Genomic DNA, 20,898 nt, shown 5'->3' on the forward strand with positions numbered 1-20,898 from the left:
ACATGTTAATTAAGTGCTGCTAATTGTAAGCAAAAGTGATGACATTTTAAAAAGTCAAGCACAAATAATCATGGATCTGACCTTTACTCCATTTACACATTTAAACACAAACACCTTTATTAAACAGTTTTTGCACATTTACACATTAAAAAATATATTCCTATGTTGATGTTGCAGTTCGCACTGTACTTTTTAGTTTTAGTAATTCCTAAGCATACATATGAAGGAAGCCAGATTGATATACAACAGACCAGAAAACACAAATTATAGCCACAATTTACAACATATACATACAACTTGTAAAATGAATGCAACTTGCATTCACTCAGTTTTTACAGCATTTAGGCATCAGCAAGGATTTGTTCTTATGTTCTTCTCATCTCTTTTTTTTTTTTATCTTCATACACAGGCAGAATTTGATTTTACCACTCATGGCGTTCATGTTTGCATGTGTATTCCAGAGGTAAGTGTGTATAAACATTGAGTTTGGTGTTTGTATCTTTAGTAGTCTCACACTGGTATGCGTATAAACGCACCCCCGTCCCCCCCCCCCATAAAAAATGTGAAGTGCGGTGATTGTCAAACGGTAAAATGTTCACAGTTTTTCCAATAACGGTCTCAATCGGATTATGCTGCATTCACTGTTTTGTTGGAATGACCATAATTACAAGATTACAACTGCTCAGATTCTACTTAAAGTTATTTGTCTTGTTGCTCCATCCATGACAGCTTAATAGCACCATATGCAGCTTTGTCAATGATAGCAAAAAAATAAATAAATGAATCACTACATTCATTTATTTCTCTTTGCTGTCTCAAATATTTAATAGCGAAAGTGCAGGTTATTGGCTAAAATAAAATGGCATATCAAATATAAACCTAGTGATATTGCCAACTAACTCGCATCTTTTTGGTTGTTTATATGACAGAAATGTGTTCAACAAAGACAAAGTGAATAGTTTTTAGTAATCATAAATGCGTAATTAGAGTAATTCTGACACAATGTGACTGCAACAATGCTTAAAAAGTTATGCCCCAAAGCAAAAAATATATAATTTTTTATTACTTTAAGGCCCTGTTTACTCCTTGTATTAAGCATTTTCGTCAATCTGATCACAAGTGGACGATGCTAAATACAGGTGTAAACGGGGTCTAAAACATGTTGTGCTTGTCTACTTTCGAACACTTCCAGAGGTAGTCGAAAACGCATTCTTGCGGATTGCTTTTCGTAGTGTAAACACTCATGTTATCGAATGTGTTCGAACCACAAAAGGATTTAAACTTTCTCGGCTGAAGAAGACTTCAGTTTGGTTTGAAGACGAAAAACGTACCAAACTCATTGTTCTTTCCTGATTTCTAACACACATTCACAGCGTTCTGTGTGGTCTTGCGGCTTTCAGAGCAAAAAAGAAAGCTGATGCTCTCCATAGTTTTTCTGCCGTCCCCTTTTGCGTTCATTTGTAAATTGCACAAACTTATTTCGTCCATTAGATCTGAAAAAGCCCATATATTTACCCACCCATAGAGCCCACCCCAAAAAAAGATCAGGACAGAAGTGGTCGAAAGTGAACAAAACAGATAGATTAAAACACCAGGTGTAAACAGGAATGTGTCTCCCTCGTCTACTTGTGATCCGATCGACCAAAACACATCTTAATACCAGGTGTAAACAGGGCCTAAAAGGGTAACTAGTTTGTTGTTTCCCTCCCCTGTAAATGCTAATGTATAGCTAATTATTCACATTGGCATGAATATGAAGCCACATTCCTTAGTGTCAATTATCATATCCAGTGTTGCCTACAGCAGAAATAGTAGCTAGTTAACACAACAGTTTTGCTACAGATATCATACCTTGTACATTCAAATGCTGTGGAAAAAAATATTTTCAAAATGGTGCTCTCTCCATCATTAGCACTACTTTCAGTGTTTATCTTTGAAAGGGATTTGTTAAAGATTTTAAATGCTGTGGAAGTGTGGGGAGAATGTAAACTTATATTTTTTGCCTCTTTACTGTATGACACTTTGTCAAAGTCGTTCAGGCATATAATGCCGTGAGGTAAAGAATCACAACGTTCAAGTTCAACTAGACTTGAGAGAGTTGCAGGATAAATTCCAGAGTTGTTGGTCTTGACAAAATCTATGGTGAAAGATCAACCATATTTAATGACTTCTTATTTTAAATGTTCCTCTTTATTTGTATTACAGTAGATCTTTAGGTTGCTTGTTTGATGTAGCACTTGCTTATTATTGTAGCTCCATAATACTACATGGTCTTGGAAAGGTTGAGTTTAGTTTTATGAAGTCACTCCGATAATATTAGAGCGCCCTTGTCTACATCAGTTTTTGTCACCTTGTCTACATTTCTCAAATTAGACGCTCTTCGGGTGGTACTTTCAGCATGCTATCCATCTCCAGGCGTGCACCTGCTACTTCCTGATGGCTTGGGGAATAAGTTCCTTCTGATTGCCGCTTCCTGCGTGCTGTCATCAACATGAAAATGAGACCAATAGCCACCAAGAGGATACAGCCACATACCAATGGAACTGCAATTGCCAGCCATGGTATATGATCTTGCTGAGCCTGCTTCTGCAGAGAGAGATTCAAATTGTTGTTGTTGGCAGGTATAAAAAGTAACAATCAACACTACTGAACTAGTTTGCATTCTTATTTTCGCTCCTAAATTGTATGCTTATTATTATACTCCGTGTTTACTTACATTTGTTTCACAGAACTGGCCACTGAATCCTGCTGGACACAAACATTGAAACCGGTTCAACCGATCCAGACACGATCCACCGTTTAGACATGGGCTAGATGCACACTCATCCATTTCTCTCTCACATCTGTGGGGGGAAAAAACGCGAACACTTAGTCATCTATATCAGCATTTGTATATTCAATTTATTTCTACTGGACAAGGATGTAAGTGTTAATTCCACCTGTCTCCTGTGAATCCTGGAAGGCAGGTGCAGTTTGCCCCCCACTGAGTGTCATGACAGATGCCATCATTTTCACATTCAAAATCCAGTTGACATTTAAGAGGAGGGTAGTTATACCTGATGCACAAGAACACAAACAAACAAATGCTCAAACTCACAACAGATCAAAACAGTCCCAAACAGATAAGGATGCAGCCTCACTGGTTCATTCAAACTTGAGTAACAAGAAATAACTGTATAAAATGGAAAAATGCATAGTGAACTATTTTTTTCCCCCCATTGGCGTTCATTAGTATTTACAATTGCAAGCAGTTTTGCATTTGGTTGTAATGTGAAGGCCACATTATAACCCTGTTCTCTGTTCAACAGAGTGAAAGGGCGTATGTATTGTAAATGGAGTCTAAATTATGGCTGAGTCAAGTCCTAGGCATCAATGTGTGATCAGTAGGAACTCACTGACAACGTGTTCCGCTGTAATTAGGGGGACAGATACAGGTGTAGTCATTTACTCCATCCACACAGGTTCCCCCGTTCTTACACTTCGATCCTTTGCAGTCGTCTATGTTTTCCGAACATGTAGGTCCAGCATATCCTGGGTGACACAAGCAGTCAAACCCATTAAACTTGTCCTTGCATTTGCCATGGAGACAGGGTCCTGAGACACACTCGTCTGTTTCTTTCTCGCAGGTGATCCCTTCCCAGCCGAGTGAGCACTGGCAGCCAAAAGAATTGAAGAGATCCACACATGTACCACCACGCCTGCAAGGATGAGAGTGGCACACTGGAGCCCCGAAGCACCCTATGTGCACACGCTCATCTTGTCTCCGCCAAAACCGAGATGTTTGGGGTGGTTTGGCATTGTCTACAAATGGAAGATACACCTCACCTACTCTGACAGCACCTAGACATCCTGTGTACGTCTCTGCCAGTGCAACCTCACTTGACAAGTCTTTAAGAAAACTTAAACTACCAGCAAGCACTGGAGCACTGCTACCATCAATGATGCCATCCACCAAAACCAACCACTGTGATGCATCACGCTCTGGGTTGGCCATGGAAACGAGCAGGCGATGCCAGGTTCCATCTGCAATGTGTCTCTGTCCAGAGAATTTTACTGGTTCCACACTGTTCTCTGTATGAAGCTCCACATAAATGGCTGAATCCAACAGACCAACCAGAAGAAGTTCCACTCCTCTCCATGCACGAAGTAGCACACCATTTTCCTGCCTTGTACGGAGCTCCATGGTAACATTGGTCACTGGGTCAACTACAGATCCCTTAGCACTGTAGTGTAAGGGTGTGTTGTCAAATGTTGCATTAGCAATGCCTGGTAAGAAAAATCAAATAAAAATTAACATACTACTTGATTACGGTATAAACATTTATACATTAATGATATTTGAATTATTTCAAGCAAACAAGACACTGAAAAATATCAGCTAGGTGTTCAAGATAAGCATACACTCAAAACCATCCGACAGATCCACGCAGTGTCCACCATTTACGCACGGGTCGCTGACACACCAAACTCTGGTTTCACATGTCTTTCCAGTGAAATCCCGTGGACAGGAACAAGTAAAGTCATTCCATGTGACTGTACACTCTCCACCATTCAAGCAAGGCTCCACCTGCAAACCAATTGCACAACGACAGCTCTTTCCAACTGTAATTATCATTGTAGGTCTGATGAAATGAAAACAAAAATGTATGTCAACATACCTTGCATGTGTCATCACTCATGCATCCAGGTAGCACATTTTCTGCATCACTGGAGAAATATATAGTCTCACTGAGGGTACTATTCCAGGGTTCCACTGCCAGATGCACATCGTCTAGTCTCAGGTCCTGCAGGCACCCCTTAAATTGTCCACCCCAATCCGTTGCACCCTCTTCACCTGGAACTCCACCAACATACACCAGGTCTCCCTTCAGAACTTCCATGTCAGGCAGTGAGCCAAGCCTATAGCGCAATCCTCCGTGGTTAAAGAATACCCAACCCTCCTGTATGTCCAACTGAAGCAGTGACTTCTCTCCATTACAGACAAACACTGGTGATGATAGGGTGGGTGACTCCGCTACAGAGGTCACCTGTACTCGTCCCATTTCCAGGTACATAGTAAAATAAGGATCATCTCCCCCTGTCTCCTGAAGGCCTGCCCTTCGTAGCTGAAATAATAATCCACTTGATTTAAGTGATCGTAGGAAGAATGAGACACTAAAGTTCCTGCCAATATCAGACAGCAGTACAAATGGAAGAAAGCTTGTAGAGTGCTCATGACCAAATGTCCAAGAGGAAAAATCTGGAAAATAAAGAGAAATAGAGACAAAAATCAAGAATGATAATGTGCCAATGTTTTATTATTGTATAAGTTTGGTTTCCTCTACACCAAAACTATGCAACTGCAGTCCTGGAGGGCCACTGTCCTGCAGAGTTTCAGTCCCACCAGAATCAAACACACATCTTGATTAGTTTGTTCAGGTGTGTTTGTATAAGGTTAGAGCTAAACCTGGCAGAACAATTACCCTTCAGCACCAGAGCTGAATATCCCAGCTCTACACATTACTACAAGATCAATGTTTGAGTGAATGAGGATATGCTTATGCACACCTTGGCTGCAATCATGTCCATAGTGTGGTCTATAACAGTCACAGCGGTAGCTCGTCCAGAGGTCAACACAGTGCCCTTGTTGAGAGCAAGGATGTGGGTCCACTTGGCACCATTCCGTCTTTATACAGCCTAACTCTACACTTTCCTCCTTGTCATCCAGATCATGGGGCAGGACAGAATGGCCATCAATCTGTAGGTCCTCCATACAGCCCAAAAAGCCATGGCCGCTCAATGTAAGGTACATGTACTCCTCTGGTACTCCACCCACATATACCTTTGTGAGCATCTCGTAGTGCAAAAAAGTTTCATGATCATCTGGTTGCTTGTCTTCAGCTCTGCATACTTGATTGTCACAGCCTGGACCTTTGACCTGAAGCACAAGTCTGGTATCCTGTTCATCAATGGTGACCATTGCCTCATGCCAATCTCCGTCACTTACAAGACCCGGTAATTGTGCCTCCAGTGACTCTCCCTCCTTAGATATTGCTTTAGCAAGCAGCTCACCCCCAACAATCTCTAGGGATAAGAAGAGCTCATCATTGCCACGAAAGAACAGCAGCATATCCGGCAGAGTGGTTCGGAAGCGCAGACGAACCCCCAGAGGGTGCTCATGTTCTGTGTCTCTCCTTCTGCGCTCGAGTGGTGGAACCTCAATCAGAAAGAACCTCGGTGAGGAGAAGGAAAATGTGGTTGGTGTAGAACATATGTCATCATAGAAACCAGGAGGACAAAGGCAAGTATGTCCATGTGTCTTTTCATCTAACCACGGCAAGCAGGTGGCGCCATTTTGGCAGTCATGCTCAATGCAACCAAGCAGCTGCACAGTGCATTGGGGACCCCCCCATGGCAGGTGACCTTCCTCAGCTTCTGCACATTGGCACTTGTATTCAGCTACTCCATCTTCACATACACCTCCATTCAGGCAGGGGGCACTCTCACACTCATCTATATTAACCTCACACTCCACGCCTGAGAAAGACAGACCAAAATGAACAATACAGACAAATACACATGCAAACAGTTTCCCATATGCAAACACTAACCTGCAAACCCCTCCGGGCATAGACACGTGTATCCATTAACCAAATCCTTACAGCTTCCTCCATTGTGACAGGGCTCAGATACACACTCGTTTATGTTCACTGAACAGTTCTCTCCTGGGGAAATAAACAAATAAAACAAATAAACAGCATGAAGAAACTCTGTTCAGGTAAAACATTGTGTCATTACTTGAGTAACCTTCACCACCCATTCAATCACATATTGGGTCACAAAATAGTAAGGCTCTGGAACAAGTTCTTAAAATGAAAGCGGTTGCAATGTTAGTGTATTGTTTTACTGTACTGTTTTACATTTACATCTGTTTTTATGTTTCCGGTACCTGTGTATCCTGGTTGGCACTGACAGACGTAACCCACAGCTGTGGCGTAGGTGAACTCCCAGTCCGTTTCCCAGAGTTCTGGATTTGACTTCTCAAAACATTCACCATCGTTCTCACAAGGAGTATCAGCACATTCATCAATATCCACCTCACAGTTATCTCCTTCAAAACCTATACACACATTAACATTGTTTCAGTTTGTTGCAGAGTTAGGGTTAGGAATATAAAGACTTGAAAGACTTGAGTGCGATTTTGGATAAAGGAGAGCTACCTGGCCAACAGGTACAGTTGTAGTGGTTAATGCCTTCTAGACAAGTAGCTCCATGTTGGCAAGGATGAGATGCACACTCCGGAATATCCTCTTCACAGTGGTCCCCCATAAAACCAGTGCCTTCACATTCACACTCATAACTGCATACAAACACACCAAATCAGACTATTTTAACTTTGAGCATAAAATCTGCTCTGCAGTACAGCTTTTTCTGGCCAATAACCAACCACTTAGATAGGAAGAGACTGTCTGACTAACATGTAACATTTGTTTTACTCACAGTGAGTAAGTGAAAAAATAATGGGCAGTGCATGGACATGCCATCTGCATGACTCTTTCAGACATTGCCACAATTCCAGAGTTCCGTTACCTATCAATAAGGTCGTGGCAGATTCCTCCATTCTGACATGGATCACTCTCACATTCATCGATATTGGTTTCACAGTCGGAACCTTCAAACCCCTGCACACATTCACAGGTGTACAACCCCACTAGGTCATGACAGGTGGCTCCGTTCTGACAGGGATTTGACTCGCATTCATCAATCTCCATCTCACAGTTCACTCCTACAGAGATACAAAACACAATACATGACTTAAAAAATCAGATGCCCTATAAAGAACAGCTTGCGACTTGGCAAGTACCAGTTATTAATTGCTGTCAACATCCATGTAGACCAGGAGTGCCCAATCCTACTTCTGGAGGGCCATAGTCCTGCAGAGTTTAGTTCCAACCCTAATAAAACAAATCTGAATCAGCCATTAAGATCTACTAGGATTACCTGAAATTAGTGTGTTGGAACTAATTTTTGCAGGACCTTTGCCTGTCAGCATTAGGATTGGGCACCCCTGCTTTAGACTATTAGCATACAGTTACAAAATGTGGAAACTTAAGGTTTCAAACAAGTTGTACACCCACAAGCAAATATATACACCCACACCCACAGATTACCTGTATATCCCAGCAGGCATTCACACAGGTACCGGTCTTTCCCATTAATACATGTTCCATTGTTCCTACAAGGTCTCGATGCACACTCATTAATGTCAATCTCACAGTTGTGTCCTTGGTATCCAGGTACGCAGAAGCAGTGATACTTGTTGGCCCCATCCAGACAGATTGCACCGTTCTGACAGGGATGTGAATCACACTCATCCAGGTCCTCTTCGCAGGTCTCACCACGAAAACCGTCTGAACAAGTGCATTCAAATCCATCCACTATACGTCTACAGGTGCCATTGTTGAGGCAGGGTTCATCAACACAGTCTGTGATGCGACGACTACAGTCCTCTCCTCCAAAGCCAGGTGGGCACAAGCATTTGAAGCCATTCAGCTCGTCCACACACTCAGAGAGGGCACCGACACACGGCCCACTTTCACACTCATTGATGTCCTCTGGGCAGGTGTAGTGCTCTGTGCCAGGTTCACTGACACACCCTTCACATTCGGCAAACACACAACCGTCGTACAGCTCCGCACAGTCCCTCCCCATGTACCGTACTCCTTCCCGTGAACACAAACACACATAATCATCCATTGTATCTACGCATGTCGCCCCATTCTGACACGGAGAAGATGCACACAAATCAGATGACCCGGAACAGAATATACCTAGAGAAAGAAAGACAGGATTTAATATGGTACCTCTAACTGATGCATATCACCAACGTATGGAAGCTTGTTTCCGCCACTGAATAAAACATTTTAAAAGATAATTGCGACTTTTTATCTCACAATTGCGAGTTTACATCTCGCAATTCTGACTTTATTTCTCAGAATTGCGAGATATAAAGTTAGAATTGCGTGAAATAAAGTCAGAATTCTGAGATATAAAGTCAGAATTCTGAGATATAAAGTCAGAATTGCGAGATATAAAGTCGCAATTGCGTCTTATAAAGTCAGAATTCTGACTTTTTTTCTCGCAATTCTGACTTTATATCACGCAATTCTGACTTTATAACACATAATTGCGAGTTTATATCTCGCAACTCTGACATCTTTTCTCAGAATTGTGAGATATAAAGTCCAATTCTAAGAAAAAAAAAAAGACGGACTTTTTTTTTTTTTACCTTAGAATAGTTTATATCTCACAATTCTGACTTTATAACACGCAATTGCGACTTTATATCATGCAATTCTGACTTTATATCTCCCAATTGCGTGATATAAAGTCAGAATTCTGAGATATAAAGTCAGAATTGCGTGATATAAAGTCGCAATTGCGAGAAAAAAAGTCAGAATTCTGACTTTATAAGACGCAATTGCGACTTTATATCTCACAATTCTGACTTTATAACACGCAATTGTGACTTTATTTCACGCAATTCTGACTTTATATCTCGCAATTCTGACTTTAAAACACGCAATTGCGACTTTATTTTACGCAATTCTGACTTTATATCTCGCAATTCTGAGAAATAAAGTCAGAATTGCGAGATGTAAACTCGCAATTGTGAGATAAAAAGTCGCAATTATCTTTTATTTTTTTTATTTTGTGGCGGAAACAAGCTTCCATACCAACGGGAAACCCGATGTAAATTCCAAGTAAAAATTATGTCAGTTTTTTACCACTGATCATACTTGGGGTTTGGGGCTTGGTGACCTATGCCATTTTTTCCAATAGACATGGAAAAAAAGAGACATGACTGGAGAGATGTCCTGAAACTTTTTAAGCAATCAGATTTGTGATAGATGTCTATATGTCTTGTCAATAAAATTGGGAAATAAATCCCATAGACCTTGAATAACAAACATATGATATCTAGGGCCCATAATGTCATAGAAAGTTGGAGGTGGGGTCATTTGATTAGGCTGGTAAGCAACCATCTAGCAACTACTAAGCAAACTGCAAAAACATAGAACACCTTAGCAACCACATAGCATAATTCTAACATAGTGATGATTAATTTTGCATGTGCATTTTTTTCAGAAAACTTGAAAGATTCTGTTGAAAAATGAAAAACAGACATATACCATTCAAGACAAAGGTAATACTGACATCAGTTAATAACAGGCTGTTTATCACAAACCTTAATCCGACTGAGCCTGAGGAACAAAGTTAAATAATCTCTTAAAAATCAGCATTGCAAATACCAAGCCCATCTGTGAGGTTGATCATTTGTGAGGTTCTCAATTTTTTTTTTTTTTTTTTTTCTTAGTCATAACAAGTCTTAAATTTTGAGAGATCCCCTGTAATTTGTGACCTAGTGTGTATTGTAAATTGCATATTTTGCTTGTGCATATGAGTATGTATTTTTTAGATCAGAGTGTGGTGCGAAGCATTCATGGGGATTTTCTCGTGCAAATCAACCAATCGCATGAAAGCTCTCTGCGTCATTCCAAATTCCTGTTATCTGCATGACCTCGACCCTCAACCCCCACTGCGCATTCAATTCAGATCCATTAGTGTGGCCCACCCATCCTTAACCCTTGTGGGGCCCCTCGTCCCCCTAAACACTCCCCCGACTTCTCTCAACCACTTTGCTGCCCTGGCCCCCTCAATGTCGCTTTGATCAGACCTTCATCCCAAATATTCATTCAGGCGGAAGATATTAATGAATGGGCAAAAGGAATGAGGTGTTGTGCGTGTGTGTCTGTGTGCACATGTTGAGCATTGTGTGTGTAGCAAGGCAGCGTAGCAGAAATGGGGCAGCATTTTGTGAAAATAAGGTGAAGCGTGAAGGGACTATATAGTTCAGAAGTGTGTATGTGTGTGTCAACTTTTGATATGTTTGTGGGAATCAAATGTCCCCACAAGGGTACAACTTGATTCTTAAACCTTTTTAAGGTCACATTACAGGGTTAGTTCACCCAAAATTAAAATGATCCCATAATTTACTCACCCTCAAGCCATCCTAAGTGTATATGACTTTCTTCTTTCAGCCAAACACAGAGTTATATAAAAAAATATCCTGGCTCTTCCACACTTTATAATGGGAGCGATTAGAGTTTTTGAAGCTCCAAAAAGCGCATCCATCCATCATAAAAGTAATCCATACGGGACCAGGGGGTTAAAAAAGGCCTTCTGAAGTTTGCATCATTGATTCTCTTATTTTCCTATTATTGTTTTTTTTTTTTTTTTTTTTTTTTTTTCAGCTTTTCTCCTTCCTTTCTTTTGAGAACATGATTCAGACAATTCTTTACACACACACATATATAAACAAATATTTACATTACATTATATAACAACACATTTGTTGTAAAAATAACAGAAAATGTATACACTTTTGGATTTTTTTGCCTCTTCTATTTATAAATATAGTATATGTATATATTCAATATTGTAAATAATATATATTGTGTATATATATATATATATATATATATATATAGTAAATAAACATCATTTTTGCAATATACACACACAACACACACACACACACACACACACATATATATATATATACAATATTGTACAAAATATATAGTAAATAAACATAACATATATATATATACACACACACACAAAATGTTAGAAAACAGACAGTATACAAAATATATTTTTGTTTCTATTGAGAATGAAATATGATTCAGACATTTCTTAGTAAAATCAATCTAATGTAAAGATAATTGCTGATATCAGTATTGGTGAAATGTTCTATAGTGGTGCATCATTAAACGGATCAGATCAGTGTGTGAAACAGAGGAGTGAGAAGAGTGTGTGTGTGTGTGTGTGTGTGTGTGTGTGTGTGACGTTTTCCTATTATTGTAAAGCTGCTGAAACAATCGGTATTGTTTAAAGCAGTAAATGAATAAACATGATGACTTAACTTGTCTCGATTTGTGGAGCAACAGTGTACAGATCATAATCGCAGTGACAAGTAGGTTCCCAAAGTCTGATACTACAAGCAAAAATGCTTCTATTTTTCTAATGTAATACTTTCTTTTTTACATGATAAATTACACAGCAAATTGTACTATATCAGCACAACAATTTTAGTGTAAGATAGAACATCATAATGTTCCTTTACACTAAATTGTTCAAAATTCCGAATCTTTGTTTCTTTCCAGATATAAATTCGATTTTGATTGGATTGGATTGGATTGGATTGGATTTCCGGATTGTCAGTTCCAGACTTTTGGACCCACTGCAGTGTATTTGCCCAGACACTTTAATCAACATGGAAGTGTTACTTTTAGAACAGAAACATCTTATCAGTCTCAGAACACACAGACTGTTCTTACACAACACAACTGAGAGCTTACACACTGATCTTAGTGTGAACACGCTCACATTTATCTTGCGGCTTACACAACGATCTTAAAGTAAACAAAACAAACAAGTGAATATTTTTAGGAGTAATCGCCATGCACACATTATGTTCCCAAAAACAATTTTGATTTTAGCATGTTTCACTGTGTAGGATGCAGATCCGTCTGACACACCCACACATAAGCACTCATTCCCCACCCCCGGCCCAGGAAAACGAGCTCCACTCAGACTGACCCAGAAAGTGTTCAGTTTCCATAGTTACTGGTAAACTAATGTGGCCCTGAGACGAAGAGATTCTGACCTCTGTGACCTCAGATCCACCTCCCCTCTCCTTTTATTTTCCGTCTTTCTCACCATCTTAGATCTCTTTAAAGCTAATGTCATTTCCTGTCAGTGTAGTGTGATAAGTAAAGAAGATTTCTCAGCTCACGCTGCCATGAAGGGTCACTAAGCCAGATGGAGCATATGCCCGTCAGAAGCATCCAGTCCACTGACGGCAGACATACATGAAGTGCCTCTTCTAGTTTTCTTTTTTTACTTACTCCTTCCTGTCACTGAAGGACACTGATTATCTGCTTTCTGTTTAGCCCTCTGCTAACCTGTGTTGTACTGTTTAAAGAAAATTAAAGTGGATTAAACTGTCTGTACCTCATTTAGCTTATGTACTCTCACAAAAACACATGTGCTTGAACACTCACTGACTGAACCTTTAATTCACAATATTTGTGTTGTCTGCTCACATGTTAGACCGTGAATTTCATCATAATTTCAGATGAAATATTTGTACTTTCTGTCGAGAAAGTTCGAGTATAGGCCAAAGTCTTCACATACTGAGCTGAACGTAATCCTCTCAGAGTGGTGTGTGTAAAACAGGACAGCTTTAGGTTAGTCTACACTGCTAAGCCAGACAGCTTCTGTAACCTTAGAATCCAGTTCTCTGCCACCTTGTGCCAGCAAGAGATTCCAGAGAGTGATTATTTTTCATTAGCATAACCATCTGTCCGATTTAAATAGTGCTGGTTATTTTAGACACCTTTTTGTTCAAAAGCAACAAGGGGTTGTCCATATTTTAATGGCCTCTATCTATCTATCTATCTATCTATCTATCTATCTATCTATCTATCTATCTATCTATCTATCTATCTATCTATCTATCTATCTATCTATCTATCTATCTATCTATCTATCTATCTATCTATCTATCTATCTATTCTACTTTCATTCAGCAAGGATGTATTAAATTGATTAAAACTGACAGTAAAGACATTTTATAATGTTACAAATAATATACATTTCAAATAAATGCTGTTCTTTTGAACGTTCCATTCATAAAAGAATGAAATAATGAATCATAGTATCCACAAAAGTATTAAGCAGCAAAAACTGTTGATAATACATTGACATTGATAATAAGAAGAAATGTTTCTTGAGCAGCAAATTAGCATATCAGAATGATTTCTGAAGGATCATGTGACACTGAAGACTGAAAACTGGAGTAATGATGCTGAAAATTCAGCTTTGCATCACAGGAATGAATTACATTTTAAAACATATTTAAATAGAAAACAGTTATTTTAATTTCTAGTAATATTTCAGAATATTACTGTATTTTTGATCATGCAGCCTTTACCCACTGCACTAACTGCAACAATATCTGTCTTCTACAAATGTGAGCTTGTCACCTTTTGACCTGGTCATGTTCCATTCATATTCATACAGTATTTGTATTCTCTTAAATGTGATCTCGCTGGAATGTGGACAGCACCCAGATGTGACGCGTTTAGGTTCGAGGTGGAGACAGGCTGTAGTGGTTCTGATTATACAGACTTTAACATTGAGGTTTCACAGAGATCTGAGAGTCTTTGGCATCCTATGGCAGACGGAGACATTCTCCTGACATCTGTCTTGTGCACTACGGCTTACTTGTGTTTAAGGTTATCTGTGTGAGGCCGCTGGAAGAATGTTAGCCATGCATGTTCTAAGAGTTAAACTGCTAACACTGATACTGACTGTCAATCATGGAGAACTCCTCCCCTTTTGTTTACATCACTGTCAATCATACCTGTTTGTCTTACTTCCTGCTGTGAGGGGGCGTGATTGGTTAGTTTTACAATTTTAGGGGTTACAGATTGTTTTAGAGGGGTCGGGTGGGGAAACGGCATCTGTATGTGTGTATAACACCAGTGTTATTCTAGTATAATTAAGATACTATTGTAGTTTTTATTACTATTTTGAATTCATTTTTATTTGTATATTTGAAATTTAGGTCAAGTTTTAGTTATTTTGTTGTGTGTTTTTGTCATACATATATACAGTATTTCAGGTTATGTTTATCTTATTTCAAGTTAGAGGTTTAGTTTTTTTTTTTTTTTAATGGTTGTAGTTTTAGTTTCAGTTAACCCTGTAACACTGTATGGATATTGGAGGTAGAGATCAACTGTCTATACAATGGCTGTGAAATTTGTCAGGGTTAGTGGCCCAGTCAGATGGGGAGATCATCTGAATGAGATAACACTCCCTTAATATGCATCTGTCCAGAGATATGAGTGGGAACGGATGGGTTTCAGAGAGAATGACAGTAAGAGGGCAGCTGGGACGTGTGTGTGATGTGTGACAGGACTTTGTGATAACCTGTGGTCTGGTTATTTTCACAGGCGCTGGAGAGGTGTGTGCAAGTTTATTTGTACTCATGCATGCTTAATTCTCTCATGTGAACCTAAAATTAAGAGTTCTAACATTAAGAATCAAACTTTTCAGACTAAATATATAGTTTTGACTCATTGTGAATATTAGAGTATAAATAGTTGTTTTTAGCATCAACATGAACTCAAGATTTAGCACGTCTGTCATTAGCTCTAGTCTCAGATGCTAATTGGCTAATTAGCTTTATTCCACCCTGCATCTAAACCTAGATACAAAGTTTTAACCTTTAAGACTTTATAGGTGATGCTTTTGAGTGTTACGCCTCATGAGCTTCAACACAAGGCTTTTGGCATTAGTTCTGAAGGAAATTAGCTTATTATGTCAAGTAAATCTAAAACCAAAACATAATATTAGAATTTAAAATATTTCAGTTTTATCAACCAAATTTGTGGCATACTATCTTTTAAGTAGCAGATACTGCTTAAGTAAACCTGGTCAGCGTCTGGAGTGTTTAAATGCAGAAATGTGAAGCTTGATTTTTTTGTAAGAACACATAAGTGAATTATTTTGTAAAAACCTTTTTATTAAGCAGCTATTATTTGCAAGTAAATTGTCTAAATTGTCCTTTTTTTTATGTTAGATGCGATTAATCGTGATTAATTGATTTATTTACAGTATATATATATATATATACCCAAAGCATTAATTTAACCCTCTAAATATACAATATGTGATTATCTTTGAGCATTAATCCACACAAAAGCATGTCAATGTTAGCATCAACACCTATAATATACTAGATCTTGACCAAAAATGTATGCACCTCTTGATGGAAATAACATCACAACATTTATTTCCATCAAGAGGTGTATCTATGATTGGTCAAGATATTGTCCAGCACTCTGTAAAGTCTTCTCCAGCACATCCCAAAAACTTTCACTGAATTTAAGGTCTGGATTCAGAGGAGGCAATTCATGTGTGGAAATGGTTCTTCATGCTCCCTCTCAACCATCCTTTCACAATTTGAGCCTGATATTGTCATCCTGGAATATGGCCAAGATGTGTCTTCCTACATGGATGTTTAAGAAATGAAAAGCTACACACTCCATCAACTAGGGTTAGAAGAACTGTTGCCAAACATATAACATGCTAGAAACATAATAATCACAGCAATAATGATCCAATCATAGACTCTTACGTATTTGTCTTTTTAAATCCAAACAGCGATTGGCCATGCAGTGTATATTACACTCTATTACCCAAAACATTCATTGAACCTTCTATATAGGTGATATTTTTGAGCACTGATCAACAGAAAGACGTTATTTGTTCATGTTAGCATCAGCGCAAGCTCCTCTAGCTAGTATAGGCTCACTTTTATTATCAGAATCTTGACTGTGAGAATGCAGTGGACTTTGTCATGTGAATTTATTCTTCCCTGTCAGTGTTCTTGTTAGGATTAGGGTTGGGGGCAGGGTCCATTGTAGACATTTTCATTGAAAAAGTCATGTGAATTCCAGGATCCCCCTTGTTTCCCTAAGCGCTTGATGTTACATTTGCATGCGTGATTTGACATGAACTATCAGCTCAGTCAGGACATTAGACCAGTTTCACTGTTCATCTCGCTGAATTTCCCCATTGACTCTCATTAGTCTATGCAAATACACTACAGATGCAGTGTTGTAATTGTATACAACACTTAACACCTAAACAGCAGGATCTGTGAGTCAGAACAATGAGTTTTGACTAAGTAAAGTGTATTTAATGTAAGTGCCAACCTTGCATTTCAATTTTATATAACACTTAGAACCAAAACTAACCTTGACCAGAGCAATAAGTTATTACAGGTATTGCTATTACTGTAAAATTGCAAAAAAAAAAAAAAATTAATTTAATATAATCTTTAATTATTTTACAGTGTTCTTGTTACACATGTAGTTACTGTAGTAATAACTATAAATTATGCATAATTACATGCAACTAACCCTAAACCAAACCCTAATCCTAACCCTGTAGTAAATACATGTAGTTAATTAGTACTAAACTTTATACTTGCTTTTATATACAACCATTAATACTTTAGACTCAAAACTTTAGATTTGTTATTATCCTGGATATGATCATCATAGAGTTAAATACTCAGAGACAGCTTGACCGTGCAGTCAGATGAAAGAGCATTAAGCCTACAGGACGCAAAAGTAAACAGAGCTTGTTAAAAGTGCTTAACGCAGATTCCACCCGCACACAACGTCCAAATGACTCAGCCCTGGTGTCATGGCAACGGGAAACAATGGAACCCACCCCCCAAGTTTTTCTGCTTCAGACAGAGGCCTGAGAGCGGGGCAGAATCAGACTGGATGGATGGAGGGAGGGAAAATAGATGGGTAACCTCCCCCATACACCCGTCTACCATGCACCAGTCATATCCACTCCAGACAGAAGGAGGGAGGCGAGTAACACTCCAGTGCACATCTTTGGGAGTCCCAGATAACAGAAAATGACCACAACACTAATGCGAGAAACAGAGCCAGGAATTCTGTGTCAGTATAAAACAGAAGAAAAGAAAAAATGCTGAGTTGTTTCAACCCACGTTTGGGTCAAATATGGACAAACCCAACCGTTGGGTTTTAAAATAAAATGAAAAACCAACAGGTTGAAACAACCCAGCATTTTTTTTAGAATGTAGAAGATATGATATCTAATAAATAACAAAATGAACACCAAGGGCTTACCATGCAGTTTTTTTTTTTTAAATCACCATGATGCTAGATTTTTGTGGGTGGTTGCTAGGGTGTTCTGAGTGGTTGCTAGGTGGCTGCTTACAGGTTCAAGTCCCCCCCCCCCCCCCATGCTTTTGTCTCCTAATATCATTACAAAACACTTATTACTAATACATTTGTTTTTATTTTTTATAGTGTGGAAAAAGTACATTTACTTGCTTTCATCTGCCTTTGTAAAAAGTAAACTTTCCCAAAAAAATCTAAGTACCAGTAGAGCCACATCCAACCTGTTGCTTACGATTAAACTTGGGTCTTTCTTAGAATAAAACACACTTAAAGTGAGCAAATATTAGCAAAACATCACATTCTATTTCTATCCCTGATTATATGAAAGGTATTCTCAACAGCTTTTAATGATCAGTGTCCCATTTTTTGCCTCTTGTAAGAAGTTCCTTCTTTCATTGTTCAGGGTTTCCAAGTAAAAGTTGACTTAAAGTTCTATAAATATGCATTTGAGACAGAAGGAGAGAGATAACTTACCCCATTTGAACATCATCATGGTCAGTAAAAATGTCCCGGGGCATTTCAGAAGCACTTTCCTGATCTCCATGGTGACGTGAGACAATCCAAACATACCAAACTAGCTTAATGTCTCTTTGAGTCCTTCATAGTGGAGCAACCTTCAAATTAAACCGTCTTGGAGAACATCAAACGTCCGAGTTCCCGCATGATCCTGAAGCTGAAAGTCTGCTCTGTTGAAATTCTCTTTGGTCTCTTAATTCCTGTAAGCGTCAGGGTGTGTCGTTCATATAAAGTTCCTCTGTCCAGCATCAGAACGGTCAGGCTGAGAGCAGTGCCACATTGTACGTGTAGTAATGAGACTAACTCTCTCACCCAATCCCACTGCGGCTTACCACACTAATCACACTGAGAGGGGAGGGGCCGGAAAACCAGAAGTGGACTTCAGCACCAGGACTCCTCTGTGTGTGATGGGTTTGCTTAGCTACACTTTGGGAACAGAATGGAATTAATTCAGACAAAACAGGACATAAGGACATTCAGGGATGTCCTCAAGGGTAAACATGATTCATAAAGCTACAAATGTTTTAATAACAATGATAACAGTCGCACTTTATTTTACAGTCCTGTTCCGTTACAATAACTGGGTTATAACTAGATACTAACCCTGTCCTTGAACCTATTGACATGGGTCAGGTGAGGTTCTGTGTTAGAAAAACATACTACACTAACCACACTAAAGTGAAGTTGGAAATTTGGATTTTGTTTTGTTAGAAAATACTGAGCCCAGCTGGATATTTTCTTTCACAAATCAAGACAATCACAAAAGCTTTCCTAAGTGATTCCCTGCTGATTTTTTCCAACAGTGTATAATGAGCTGCTGAGATCATATATCCTGCTGAGTTCAGCTATCACATTTGCATTAGTCATTCAAGGCTGCATTTCTTTATACTTAATAAACCCACAACTACCTGTTTTTATGAACTACTCAACTTGTTGATCCAGCACTATATTTGGATTGAACTTCTCCTTATTGGTTGTTTGAAGAGTTTGACTTAAACCCAATTAATTAAAACACACACACACACACACACACACATGTCTGGTTCACTATCTTTGTGGGGACTCTCCATAGACGTAATGGTTTTTATACCGTACAAACTGTATATTCTGTCCCCTTACACTAACCCTACCCCTAAACCTACCCATCACAGGAAACATTCTGCATTTTTACTTTCTCAAAACAACTCATCCTGTGTGATTTATAAGCCTTTTGAAAAGTGGGGACCGCTGGCTGGTCCCCACAATGTAGGTGATCTCAGGTTTTACTATTCTTATGGGGACATTTGGTCCCCACAATGTAATATAAACAAGGGCACACATCACACACACACACACACACACACACACACACACACACACACACACACACACACACACACACACACACACACACACACACACACACACACACACACACACACACACACACACACACACACACACACACACACACACACACAGATTAACATGGTGTTGTTTGGGTTCATTTTCTGGTGGACTGCCAGTCACTGTGATGTAAGTTGTTATTGGTGTGTGCTTGTGAGAATTTTTAAAAAGTGTTTTGAAACAAACTCCACTAAGCTCCTTGCCTTATAGTATTAGTTTAGAAAAAAATCTAATGCAGGCATTTACAAAATGCAGCCATGTAAAGCATTATATTACATTTGTAAACATAACAGCCTGCCATTATCGCAAAATATAAACCCGACAGAGTGATCAGGACCCTGGTGCGAAGTGAAATAGTCTTGTATCACCATGTTGGGGCTTATTTAGCAATAATGACAGCAATATTATCCCACTTACAGCACTACATGACTGCTTACTAAATAAATATGGGTAACACTTTATTTCGATAGTCCACTTTAGACATTCTAATGAATGTCTAAAGAATGTCTCCAACTAATACTCTAATGAGAGTTAGTTGACATGCAGTTGCAAAGTTACTTATAGATAGTAGAATGTCTAAAGTGGACTAGAAATAAAATAGAACCTAAACATGCAATAAAATTAGCAAAGCCGCTTGTTATAATCTTTATTTTCATGATATGATATAAAATATCATGTGTGTGTGTCTGCACAAGTTCTTGTAATGTTCATTCAAACCTAGAAAACTACATTTACTGATCATAAAAACACTGATTCTGTTCCTCTCACACTCATTTCATTTATCTGTGACTCATCACACATTTTGTTTACAAGATGAAATTTCCATAGTGTTTTGTTCTCTGATCCAGGAATAGCATGAGGTGTCCTATCTGTGAATGCGTATCCACATTTCACCGGATGCAAAATTTTGCTTTAAAGCCTGTGACAGTGTGTCACTGCTGGCCTTGAGATACGGACAGAGACTTCTCACACTCATTCACACACATCTCTTACAAAGTTAAAAGGGTGAGTCATCATTTACTCACTCTCATATCATTCTAAACCCTTAAGACTTTTATTTTCTTCGAAACCCAAATCAAGATATTTTTAAATGAAATCCGAGATATTTCTGTCCCTTTATTGAAAATTGACTCACCCAAAACTCTGACACACTATA

General features: G+C 38.8%; 1 protein-coding gene across 1 annotated transcript; it reads right to left on the minus strand.

Moving 5' to 3' along the window:
- Positions 1-95: 95 nt before the first annotated feature.
- On the minus strand, positions 96-18,657 carry crb2a (crumbs cell polarity complex component 2a). Its single transcript, XM_084388274.1, has 13 exons — positions 18,315-18,657; positions 8,151-8,810; positions 7,570-7,765; positions 7,200-7,339; positions 6,929-7,099; positions 6,591-6,704; positions 5,548-6,516; positions 4,659-5,239; positions 4,402-4,567; positions 3,396-4,266; positions 2,940-3,056; positions 2,717-2,843; positions 96-2,586 (listed from the first exon to the last, which is right to left on the minus strand). Exons 1-13 carry the CDS (start codon positions 18,406-18,408, stop codon positions 2,365-2,367), a joined length of 4,428 nt encoding a protein of 1,475 aa, XP_084244400.1. The 5' UTR covers positions 18,409-18,657; the 3' UTR covers positions 96-2,364.
- Positions 18,658-20,898: the final 2,241 nt, after the last annotated feature.

This window comes from Rutilus rutilus (genome assembly GCF_951802725.1).
Source record: "Rutilus rutilus genome assembly, chromosome: 18".
Classification (NCBI taxonomy): Eukaryota; Metazoa; Chordata; class Actinopteri; order Cypriniformes; family Leuciscidae; genus Rutilus; species Rutilus rutilus.